This window comes from Zeus faber (assembly GCF_960531495.2).
Source record: "Zeus faber genome assembly, chromosome: 6".
NCBI lineage: Eukaryota > Metazoa > Chordata > Actinopteri > Zeiformes > Zeidae > Zeus > Zeus faber.
This window is the reverse complement of record NC_137201.1, coordinates 20,892,950-20,906,011: the sequence shown is the minus strand read 5'-3', so window position 1 is coordinate 20,906,011 and position 13,062 is coordinate 20,892,950. Positions and strand designations below refer to the sequence as shown.

Sequence of the window (13,062 nt, the reverse complement as noted above, 5' to 3'; positions counted from 1 at the left end):
GGAAAGGGACTCCTGAGGATAATAAGGCACAAAATTCTTCGCCTGAACGCCGCAATGTTTCTAATCATGAAAAGTCATTCATGTTTCTCGCCGAAAAAGGGGCCCAAAGCACAACGGAACAGCTGGCTCACGGCTTGACACTGGCTTTTTATAACGTTGTGGGGGCATGAGGCATAACAGAACTTTCCCTCTCATCTCCTCAGATGTAACACGTTGTGAGCAGCGGCACATGATGAATCGCTGGTGTCTGAAGGGCGGTCCTCACGCTCGCATTAGGCCAACGTGTCTACGTGCTACAATTGAGGAAGAAAGGAAAAAAGCAATGCACTCCTAGGCTGAACCTCAACAGGCCGACAAACCGATTGGACTTTGAACACAGAGCTGAACACTGAGGACGGCAACGCGTTCATTATGCCTCGCGGACCTTGAGGAAATTTTACATTTTTCACAATACGGGCGAAGTGACTCAGTAAATGCAGTTGTTCTAGCCTCTTCAAAATCCTATATCAGGCAAAAAAAAGAATAAAGCATTGAGATATTTGAGGTACAGTAATTACACCAGTAGGATTATCAGATGATAAAAACAGCACCTCGCTCTATAAGTTGATATGCAGCAAACCGATTTCTAAAGAAGACTCAATGCAGTCAAATAATAAAAAAATACAAAAAAGAATGCAAAAGAAAACTACTCTTTGTCCGCTGCCTGCCTGTATGTGCAATCTCTGGGTAATTTTTAACTTCCTGATACGCCACAGGCAAATAGAGCAGTAAATGTTCCTACTTCACACCCATGCTCTGTTTCAGCCCTGTCAGTTCTCTGATTATGTTTTCATGAATACCAAATCGCTCGCTTTGACTTGTAATTGAAAGCAAAGTGAGCTCGAGTCGTGCTGCAATTCAAGAAAAGCGGGGTGGGGCGTTGAGAATTCATGTGGCATGACCTAAAAGGATGACAGGGGCGGCGTGCTTTTCACACTTACTTGATGAAACACCGTGCGCCCTCGAAAGTGTACCCTTCCTCCCATCCGGTCGGCAGGTCTGGTTAGGCAGGGACACAGGAACACAACAAGAAAAACGTTTTAATGGCACGGAGCTTCAACGTCATATGCAGCCAACCATTAGACCCCCCATTGGATAAGATTTAGTCCCGGGTACCCACATTTTTATTGTTATATATATATATATATATATATGATTTGAAGGAACCTTCCAGAGATCGCAGGAGGTCCCCGTACCCGTACACTATGGTTATGGACATCACAGTTTGACGTTGATCACAACGGTTGTTATTATACGTTCTATAATGCCGTGAATGTCTTGTCAATGAAATAGTGACGTTTAACCATTATTCATTTCGCTGTGGACCCTCTTGGAACCCCTTGAAGGAGGGCGGTCTCGGACCCCGTGTTAAGGGACCACTGTGGTTCTTGGTCTAACTGGATGCCCTGCTGCAGTGCTCTTTGGTCACCAAGGAGCCGGGCCGTGTTCATTTTATCAGTGAAACAGTGTGCGCTTAAAAGAAAAGGGGGCTGTTACAATGAGTTGATTTTGGGGATCTATTTGATCGGATCTTTCTTACGGCTCAGCAGCTGTTGCATACCATGACACCTTTCAAACCAGCCACACTTATAGATGTAATAACAGTGTATCTGGAACAATATCACACATGTCGGTATTATGCCGATTTTGTTCACCGTCATGCCGGTGTTTGTTTTGTAAACAGAATTTCCGTTGGGTCTATCGATTGTTAACCCCCCCCCCCCCCCCCCCCCCATAAACAGCATCACAGTGTGTGCCAAGTTAAATGGGTGAATCAACTGCCGATGGAAGGTTTGATTCTTTTTTGCTTTAAAGATTCGGTTCCCGAGACTTTCCGACTGTTTTCGGTTGGCATCCAGGGCGGAACTTTGGTTTGGGAGCTGGGGAGTTGGGTGCAGCCAGATCGCCGCTGCGAAAGTGTCCCCGTTACGCACGGTTCTTGTTCCGCTCCAGGGGGAAACGGAGTTAAAATAAAAGAACCTGCGTCGACCATTAAGAACCGCGCTGCTGTGGCCCGCGCGAGTGGTCGGCGCAGTCGGAGAGGGAGACAGGTGCGCCCCGATCGCCGACCCGGATCGCGCCCCCCGTGCCCGCCCATTGTTGCATGCTATTATGGGGACTGAAGAAAGGGGGGGGTCCGGACCCCCCTTTGTCCCCGCCGTGATTTCCGCACCCAGTTGCTGTGATGGACGATGAGGAGACGCCCGAATACTTTCATTTTTATTTCGGTGGAATGCAAAGTGTAAACCACTCGCGTTCCATACGAATATGAATTGTGAGCACACACACCTTTTCCCACATTAGTTTATCAGTCAATACATTGGGTTTTTCGAGAAAAGAAATACGATTCACCCGCTCTTTTAGCGCCCCGAATCAGAACCCAAGAAGCTTGTTTCAGCACGAACTTGGGTCCCTGTGTCAGTTGACTGCCCGTGTGTCCGGCTGCAGTTGCAGGGTCGCGAACGAACGAACAGACCGGGCGACTCCCGACTACCGAGTCGTTCAACAGAATCGAACCGTTCGCGATTGTGCCGTCGCGGCGATCGACGACTACTTTCAGAGTCTCTGTATTTGTCAATGGAGGGGGAGGGCGGGGGTCGGTTTGGCGTGAATAACGGGAGAGGGTCTCCCCCACCCCCCAAAAAAATGTCACAGCGGAAAGCGGACCGCGCCGCCCCACCCCTACCTGTGGTGCTCCGGTGGCCGGTGCTCACCGCCTCCCCGCTCCCCGGGTGCAGCCAGGTGGTGCTCTGCGCCGCTTCGCTGTTCGGGGGGAGAAAGCAGAAGGAAAACAAAACAAAAGCGCATCGTTACCGGACCCCCATCGAAACGGACAACCTGGGGAATCCCACCCCCGACGTTCCCCCGTCGTAATTACTTGACGAAGAAGACGCGTCCATCCCGGGTGACCCCGTAACTCCAGGAGCAGGGCAGACGGGAGAGCCACTCGGGCTGCGGGTCCGCCGCCATGTCTGTGCACACTGCGCGCGCGGCAGCCGCGCCGCGCGCCGCCGCGCCGCGTCGCCCGCCGCTCCGGAGGCTCGCGCGGCGCGCACGGAAACCATGGCAACGGGGCGACGCCGACGGTCCGCCCCGTGACTGTTACGTTGCCGTGCGGGAGCCTTCACCAGGGGACGGCGAGCGGGAGGTGAGGTGAGTCGATACAAGAAGAGAACTGCGTTCGTTTGACGCGCTGCGGCCGCAGCAAAAACAGTGCCGGTCAGGAAAAAGTAAAAGAAAAAATCAACTATAAATAAACACATAAGCGACGTACAGATCTATAAACGAGTTAGCAGGGGAGAAGCACCATGCTAACTGCAAGCCCAGTGGGAAGTATTACAGCATTACAGAAGAAAAATAAAATAAAACGTTGTAACAGTATTAATATCAGTCCTAATAATAACAGTAATAACAAAATACTAATAGCTGTGGTTAGTGGTAGTACCACTAATGATGATTTATGATTATAACTCTGAAGAAGAAACAAATTGTCTCGTGAAAAAAAGTGAAATATTCCCTCGGGGTAGTGTAAAATTACCTTAAATTTAAATAATTGATCTATCTCCCTCACTGCATGTGTCTGGGGCTGGACTCTATTCAGTAGTTATTTACTTTTTGTCAGCACTTTGCATGGGTGAGAGTGAGTGTCAGATACTTAGGCATCATTTATTTAAATTGCCATTTTTCACATCATTTAGTTATAATCGAACCCTGCATATATACGTATACTTATATTGTACTTGAATGTCAGTGCAAAAGGGAGATAAAACGAAAAATGTATTGCAATACAAGGTTGTTTGCTCCCTGTGTGAACAGCTAGAGGATCGTGCACAGCGCACCTTTAACCAGGGTTGACAATTGAGATTGGATCTCTTTGGATTTCCAAGGAGGCCCTAGCAAAGGAAAGCAGCACACAAACCAAAAACATCTAGTCATTAAAGGTGCAGTGTGTAGAGTTTACGGAATGGACTTGGCAGAAATGGAATATAATATTCGTAAGTATGTTTTAATTTGTGTATGATTCCATAAAGATAAGAATTGTGTTGGCGTAACCTTAGAATGAGTCATTTTTATCTACTTACTGAAGGGAGCCGGTACGCCTCACGGAGGCCGCCATGTTGCACAGCCATGTTTCTTCTCAAGTCCAGAACGGACAAACCAAACACTGGCTCTGGAGAGGGCCTTCTGCGTTATTCAGGAGTTTCGCGGGCATCGTCTCTTCCACGGAGGCCATCATGTTGCACCGCCATGGGGAGGGGTATTCAGTTGGTTGTGACCTGCAACCTCATCGGTGGATGCCACTAAATTCTACACACTGACTGCACCTTGAAAAAGCACGACTCATGAGCATTCATGAAACATGAGCATTCATATTGGAACTGCTAGATTCACAATTCTGTGTTTAAAATCTGAAACTGGAATTAAATACTAATGATCTAAACTTTCTGAGATCATAGTGCCCTCATTGTAACTCTGTACATATACATTCTTTGGTTCATGATAGTATTGGAACCTCAAATGATGGTTGACTAGTTTACACAGGTTTAAACAAAGACACAAAACTGGGTGGAAAAACCACACACACACACACCCACACACACACACACACACACACACACACACACACACACACACACACACACACACACACACCATTTTTTAGATTCCGCCCCCCATCATTGTGTAGTCAACCTGCGGGGTCAGCCTTTCACATCGCACAAAGGCAGGTCATCCAACACCTCTGTGTGTGTTTATTTGTTGGTATTGTGTTGCACTGTGGTGAGCCACCACCACCTCATGGTGGTGCCTGATGGTGTTGTGGACACTGGAGACCCTGGAGACCCTTAACTACATCTACCAACTGCCAGGCCACATATCCGCCTTGGGTGGATAACAGACTGAGAGAATTTCAAAACTACACAGCATTCAGTCAAGTCGTTTGCTTATTGTCGGTACATGACTAGAACAGTGATAATATTATTCCATCAAAGTTGTGTTTTGGTATTACCTTTTAGATTATTTTGTAAAAAAAATCCCATATTTCAAACTGTAAATTCTGTAGCTGGCACTTTATAAGAAACAGCCATTCAATGTATTTGCATTATGCATGTTCTCCTCTATTTGCTGTTTCCATTGTTGGTGGTGGGGTCCACCAGTAACAATGAATTAGGTAAAGCAGTAGTCTTAAGTACGCAGTTGTGGTCAGAAAACTGTCAATATGAATGAATCTTCCCACCACCTCAAGTGACCAAGAAAGAATACCGAATCGATCCGAACAAGATGTACTTTTTAGGAACAGAAAGTGACCATTTTCGAGCAAATGAGGGTAAAGATGTTTGGGGGGAAAAAAGATTGCGATTTCAAATGGAAACCTTGGACTTCCAGTGTAATCTACCAAACAAAGACTGTTTTATGGATTTCCACTTTAATCTTCCTTTAAATCAATTAATATCATTCCTTTGTATCTGTGGTGTTTCTTGTTTGTTTCAGATATGTGACTGACAGCTGTTAGTTTTTAAGAGATGTTCATTTTGACGTATGGATACTCCATCATAGAAGTAAGAAGAAACACCCAAGGGGTTAAGGTATGTCACCGCAATAGTATTTTCACTATTGGTTTCAAAATTAAACCATATATCAATTATGAGGTCAATTACGATGGAATTTAACGGACCAAACTACAGGTAAAATGGTTAATCGAATAACTGATCAACAGAATTGTGTTTTCCTTATCAGATAACCATTTAGTTGATGTATTATGTAATAATATATGCTATATTATAGTTAATCGAGTTGCAGGTAGGGGGATTTTCCCAATGAAGGTCCTTTCCTCAATGTACCCTTTTTCTTAAATTATAGCATTCAAAAATAGCCTGGAATCACCAGAGGAATGCGTATTAGTCTGGAATCTCTCCGTTCATTTTTGATTTCCAAGGGGTGTTATCAATGGCCGCTGACCAAAATGTATCCGGACGCAATTGGAGAGACCTACAACCAATCAGGGCAACAAAACGTGTGACATAGCATTGAGTGAGTGAGTTGGTAAATTCAGCTTTCACCAAATCCTGTTGGAAGTACGGCAAATACGTCTTTCCTATTAACAAAAAGATTTTTTGAGAAAAGAAACCATCCAGTCCGTTTAATGCTGTCGGATTCAACAGACTGTTCCACATCAGCGGCAGCCATCTTGTTTGTGTACGAAAATGCCTCAACGGCGCGCCTCTGCATCGTCATGATATCAAACCAGCCCCACAATGCTGTAGATAATCGGTCGTGATTCCCCGACCCCGGCGAGGTCAGGTGGAAATCTCTTTGAATGGGAGGGTGACCAGATGTACTGTGCGGAGCAAATCACAGCAACAGGAGCAGCAGATTTTTCTGGTTCCCAGGCTAATCCAAAGGGAAATAGGAGAAAATGCAGGCACTGTGACTGTGGAATATAGCTGCACTGAAACCTCAAACACTAAGCACCTTGTCTCTGCTTACAAACTGCATGTATTAGTTAAAATCATGTGCAAAGGCCTGAAGCAGCCCTGAAAGTTGTCTTGGAGGAAACCAAATAACTCTAGAAATCCTGTCCTATAAGATGCTCCTGCTTACAGAAGTTCTTCTTCGTTGGCTTTCCCTCGTCCCTTTTTAAATTGTTTTTTTCTTTGAGAATATCCCTGGTTACGCCGCTGATTAAAAAGTCTCAGCTGTGCTGCGACATTATTACATAGCGGACGGACCTCCATTCCAAGGGCAGGGAGTATTGACTAAACCGAAGGTCTGGCGCTCTGCGGTTGTTCATCATCGATTCTTCTTTTGGGAGCAGCGGGCATTTTTCTGGTGCGCTCCACAGTTGCCCGGCTCCTGTCTTGGGTGGAAAAGTCACCCGTGACTCCCATCCGCTCGTCTCTCTCGAGCTGTACTCTCTAACTAAACATCCATCAGACTCAGTGAAAGGCCTTAAGGACAAAGCGTGTTTGCTCCGCTGCGATACTCTGTCGCAAACGACCGCCAGACGGGAAGTTAGACTTCCCAAACACGTTGGAGTTGATCTACAGGCACAGGAGGCAGCAGAATGATTCCGCCTTTCGGATACTACTCCATTCAATGCAAAGAGGTGTCCTTGAACAGCGCACGAATTAGGGGGGAAAAAAACAAAAACATTGGTCCGACACAACATGAAACCTAAAACTTAGAGCAGAAAACAAATGAAATGGGATGAAGAACACCAGGCACTCAAATAAGCTGTTCATCCCCACAATAACGGTGTAAGTTAACTAAATAAAATGAAAGCAGACTTCATGTCTGAGTAAGTACGAGAGTGAGAGAGAATAATTACTGAGAGCTCACGGGTTGTGTCTGGTTGGCGTTGCGCATTCAGTTTCTAACATTATTGTTCCGAATGAAGAGGTGCTCCTGTTCTGTGACACAGATGATAGTTGAGGCCACAATGTGTAATTTATGAATGCCTGTTATCGAGCAGCTGTTCGGCCACTTTGTTCCGGCGCCAATGAGGAAATGGACCTGTGCGGCCAGCGCCTCGTTAAAGGCAGGCTGTGGAAAGTAGAATCATTTTGCGTTGGGGTGTCCGTGCTTAGTAAAAGGTCTGCGTGCTCCGTTCATCACTAGTAAATCCGCACAAATCGAAGTCTGCCACCTCTCTGCTGAGAGCCCGGTGGATATTCATTTAGTAGACAGACAAGTCTGTCCCTGAAGTGGCTTCAGATGTATCGTGCCCGGCGATCTCGCCCGGTCGCTAAAAAAAAAAAAAAAAAAAAAAAAACCCACCCGGCACAATGACATCCTATAGCGCGTCCGTCCTCTTGCGCCTTATCCAATGATGTGAACGTGATGCAGCCGTGCGGCCGCGATGTGCCTCTCCCATGTCGTTGCGCGGCGTCGTTTCACTGGCGTACGTCACCCACAAACCTACACAGAGACTAGGGTTAGTTAGCGGACAACGGAAACCGGCAACGCACTTATTAACTTGTGGTGAGGGAGAATAGCTTCATGGGTGACTGAGTTTTAAGAAGTAAATGAGTCAGGAGGACCCGTTAAAAAGCACCAAACGCAGTCTCAGCTATGAATGTCACCTCTGAATCATTTGCTTACCGAAACCCAACCGGCAGGCGTTTCTCCATTTTCCACATTCAGGCTGAAATAATAACCTGATTGGAGGAATTGTTCATATGCTGTTGTCTTCTGGGGCTTATCATATTCCCGCCGTTTACATCTCTAGGTATGTCAGTCTCTGTTTTGAAATTATGGAAGCCTATTAGTTGCTTAATTGACTTAGAATTTAAATTTAAAATTTAGGTCAATCAACGAGTCCGTTTACACAGCTCATTTCCTTCAGACTTCTTTGGTTTTAGCTGACCAGGTTGACTCATATGCCACTGTTGAAAAGGCGTGATGCAAAGAGGCAGCCCAGGAAAGAGATTACTGTTAACATGTTAAACACACGCAAGGTCCTCCCAGGTTCCAGCAGCGGCCTGCGGGTGAAAGGCCAAAACTCCACAGTGCTTTATGGCTCTCTATTTGGCTAAACTCTTAGCAATGAAACCATCAAGCTGATTGTATTGCTCCACCTCGCTTGGGTCCTACAGTATGGGTTTATTTGACGGCGTCAGTTCAGACAATGCTTTTAATTCATTACCTTTTAACACAGCAGTGCTTCATAAACGGTACAGTTAATTACTTTGAATGTTACATGTATGTACCTACCTCTACATGCTGGACTTGTACTCACTGCAACTACTGTTACATGAATGTTGTCCATATTGATTATAGGCAGTAGTGCACCGTTGGTGGCATCATTACTTACTTACCTCTAATGGCATACTGTACGTTATTAATTAAAGTATGTGGCTGGTTAATATCGATCAGGGTGTTTAGCTCCTCTTGCCTCTTGCCATAACACATAAATAACCCGCCAAATGCAGGATCCCCTGATCTTTACCCGCTAAGACTCTTAAGACTGCCCACGAAGAATTATTGCATTTGCTGACGTTACATCCTGACATGCAGCTTTTACTGGATTTCTACACATGAGTGCAAATCTATGCCGCAATCCCCACCGTGCTGAAGGAGCAGATTATAGACTAGACCCAGTAACAGTAGTAGTTTACCGGAAACATCATCTGGCACCTTTGTATATGGACTTGACTGCATTACTGAGCCCAATTAACATGTAAATTGCCTGATACTATGAATAACAAAAAACCAAAAACAAATATTTTGAATGGGAAAAGTTAGCCATTAGTCAGTTTGTATGATTTTAAACTGTGATTCAAAATCTTTTTCACATCAAGGACCCTCAATTTTATGCCCAGGCTGTGGACCACATTTGATGGGATCTGTCTCTAGGATCCCAATCTGAGAAGATTTTTATTGTTCGATGTGATTTTGTCCCAAATCACATATACTGTACTACAGGTACTCCTCACTTTATGAGCGAGTTCCGTTCCTAGCACCAGGTCGTTAAGCAGATTGGTTGATAAGTGAGAACCCGTGTTATTTCACGGTAAGGGGGCGTGGCCATTGAGAACGCTAGTGTAGTGAATACTGATAGACTGCGGGAACAAGCCTGAGACTGAGAATGGTGATGTGCGACGAGATGTATACAGTGTGTATAGTATATATAGTGTATGTAGTATATATAGTGTATGTAGTATATATAGTATATATAGTGTGTATAGTATTATCCGTAGTAGTATTATAGTATTATCCGCTATGGCGACCCCTAATGGGAGCAGCCGGAAGGGGAAGAGGATAGTGTATATAGTATATACAGTGTATATAGTATATATAGTATATATAGTATATACAGTGTATATATACTATATTTCGAATATATAGTATATATACTATATATGTATAGTGTATATAGTATATATAGTGTATGTAGTATATATAGTGTAGATCGTGTATATAGTATTATCCGTAGTCGTATTATAGTATTATCGGCTGTGGCGACCCCTAACGGGAGCAGCCGAAAGAAGAAGAAGATAGTGTATATAGTATATACAGTGTATATTGTATATATAGTATATGTAGTATATATAGTCTATACAGTGTATATACTATATTTAGTATATATAGTATATATAGCATATACGTATAGTGTATATAGTATATATAGTATATATAGTGTATATAATATATTTAGTATATATAGTGTATATAGTATATATAGTGGATATAATGTATATAATATATATAGTGTATATAGTGTATATAGTATATAGTATATATATGGTATATAGTATATAAAGGGTGATGCGCGATGAATTGCTTGACACTGAGCCGTGGTATTGTACGCAGTGTACAATACCATCTGGTCAGAAGGCTGGTCGTAAGTCCAAACAGTCTTTAAACAGGTAGGTCGCTAAGTGCGGACTACCTGTATTCACCATGGTCATTATTGTACTCTTTAATGGCACTAACATCTTGTAAATGCAATAATGGTGAGGTTTTTGCTGGGGATCCCCTGGAACCTCTTGAAGGACCGCCGGTGGTCCCCAGACCACATCTTGAGAACCACAGATTTAAAACATTTACAGCGTTCCTCACAAGATGATGATGACACGCAGCGCAACCACAGTTAAGGTTTGTTTCTGCAATATTATGACGGCGCGCGCCCTCCCCACACGGACGCACATTTCCTGCATGCGATGGGAAAGCAGAGCAGCGTGACAGGCGGGTCAGGAGGAGCTTCAGGGTCATGTGAGAGAGGGCAGCAGGACCAGCCCTGCTCCACCACTGTTCCTGTGAGAACCATAAGTCCTCACAGACAACACTGATATTCCCGTGTGATCCAGAAAACATTTGGGAGTTTCGGATCAAAGATAATCATCAATTCCTTCCATTATGTGAACTCATGTCATATTAAGGCAGACATTTTCTTTTTTTTTGGTATACATAAATAAATTATGTGTCGCTGTGTAATAGAGAATGTGTTTCACGTTTTGGGAAATGACACTGAGCGCACAGCCTGGCAAGCAGTCAACAAAAAAAAAAGTAAAGTGACCCCATTGATAGGCCTCATTTCAAAATACCCATCACGATGTGATCCAGCTGAGATTAAGTTATCTTAAAGGTGATATATCACATCAAATCCCTGAAGTTCAAAATAGGCACTCAAGAGGAAACTCAAGAGGAAACATGTGACCTTGCCGTTGACTCCGCAGCTCACATATTTATGTATGAACATCTGCTCTGCTTCTAGCCATTTGAAGGCTGGAGTTGTCAACATTCAAGGTCATGCAGAAAGTGGAAAATTAACCTCCACGTCGGCACAAATATACGTTCCTAAGTTACATAATGTGTAACAATTACAGTGCTTAAAGGATGCCGTCATTTTAAGTAAGGACAGGGCAGTAGCCATACCTGTTTGTTTTACTTGTATTTTGCTTTATGTGACTCGTACCATTGTAACAAATTAATGAATAAGAGTCTTTTCTGTAAAATAATTATTATTGTCCTTAACGCTGTTATAGAATACACTCATTTATCATAAAAATAAATAGGTTTCCCGCTTTACGATGATGGACATTACAGTTGAAGAGACACTGCACTCCAACCTATTTTGGCTTTAGGCATCAAAATGTTGCATCAGATCAATATGATAGCAGTCGCTGCAGCTCCTTATAAACAAATGATGTTTGGGGTTTATTATGATTCTTTATCGTAGATCCTGCTCCTCAAGCGCAAGAAAATGTCACAGAGCCCGTCTCTCTGGCATGCGGCGTTTGAATAATGAATGCTGTCATCCCACTCACTCACTCACACCGTAGTAAATATCACCACCCTCTTTATATGGAATGATGTTGAGTAATGCCATTGTCATGTCATTGTCCCTATTCATTTTAGAGCGAGGGAGAATTGCACACAATTAAAACCCTACCTTCCTGAAAACGCCACTAATTGTATATCACTCTTGTATATCAGATCACCTTTCTGCGGTCCGCATTACCAACTCGCCGGCTTTCTGGTATTACACAGTCGTCCGAAGCTGAACAAAACGTGAGAAGCTTCCGAGTTTCTCATCTATTTCAGTTCGGAAGATAATTGGCCGTTTCGCGTCGAGTCCTTTGGATTTCACCTGAACATCGAGTGCAAAGATTCCCTCGTGCATGCACTCATGCATGGTGTGTGTATGTGTGCACGCACGCACGCCTGCACACACACACACACACACACACACATACACACACACACACACACCATAGAGCCATATGGTTGATTGACCAGTGTCAGCAACAAAAAGAGCTATGGTGGTAAATTGGCTCTGAATCAATGAGTGGGAGTGATGTGTTATGGGAAGGCTGAGCCTGTTTCCTCCCCCAGGTCCAGTCCTCAGGGCAGCAAATCAACACGCAGACAGAGCGACATTTAGAATGTACTTCAAGTCAACATGTACAGCAGGATAATCAACATAGTCCTCTGATTTGTTTTCTTGTTTTGTTTTCTTGACTGAAGGTATAAAAAAAAGTCAGCAGTATGAAGTAACATTTTGATGGTGCTTTAATCAGTCCCTCCCGGAATAGTGATTTCGCGATGTCGAGAGCTATTTGCGAGAGCTTGAAATGTTGCAAAATCTTCACGTTTTTTGCTGCAGGGATGACAAAAAACTATTTTTGGTGATTGTTTCACAAGTATTGCAGTACGTTCCTCATCGGTCTCTTCATCCTGCTCGGGGATTCGATGCAGAGGAGCTTGAGAACGTGCAGGAGTTATTTTCTGTGTGAGTGTGTGTGTGCAGCGCTGCATCAGGACGCAGCTGAGCCCCGCGGAGAGGTTGGCCGCCGGCCACTAAATATTCCTTGTGTTCGGGAACATCGGGCTCTGCCTCCCTAAGCACAGGGACAAGGACTTTGCGGCCGAGCAAAGGGGAGAGTTCCATATGCCAGCGGAGTAATCAATGACCATCGATTCCCCACTTATCTCAAATGCAGCCAGGGGATGGCATAGCGCACGACCCCCCCGATCATTCCTTAGTAGTAGAGAGAGGAGGGAGAGGAGGCCACGCAGGGA

At 44.4% G+C, this 13,062-nt stretch overlaps 1 protein-coding gene across 1 annotated transcript in view; it reads right to left on the bottom strand.

Moving 5' to 3' along the window:
• The window catches only part of LOC307232217 (pleckstrin homology domain-containing family A member 5-like), a 92,517-nt gene extending 89,413 nt beyond the window's left edge, over positions 1 to 3,104 (bottom strand). The window contains exons 1-3 of the mRNA XM_080003139.1: positions 2,918 to 3,104; positions 2,726 to 2,802; positions 981 to 1,038 (exon numbers count right to left, since the gene is read on the bottom strand). Coding sequence (XP_079859265.1) covers positions 981 to 1,038; positions 2,726 to 2,802; positions 2,918 to 3,009 — 227 coding nt within the window. The 5' untranslated portion in view covers positions 3,010 to 3,104. The remainder of the gene's footprint in view (positions 1 to 980; positions 1,039 to 2,725; positions 2,803 to 2,917) is intronic.
• Between the last annotated feature and the right edge of the window lie 9,958 nt (positions 3,105 to 13,062).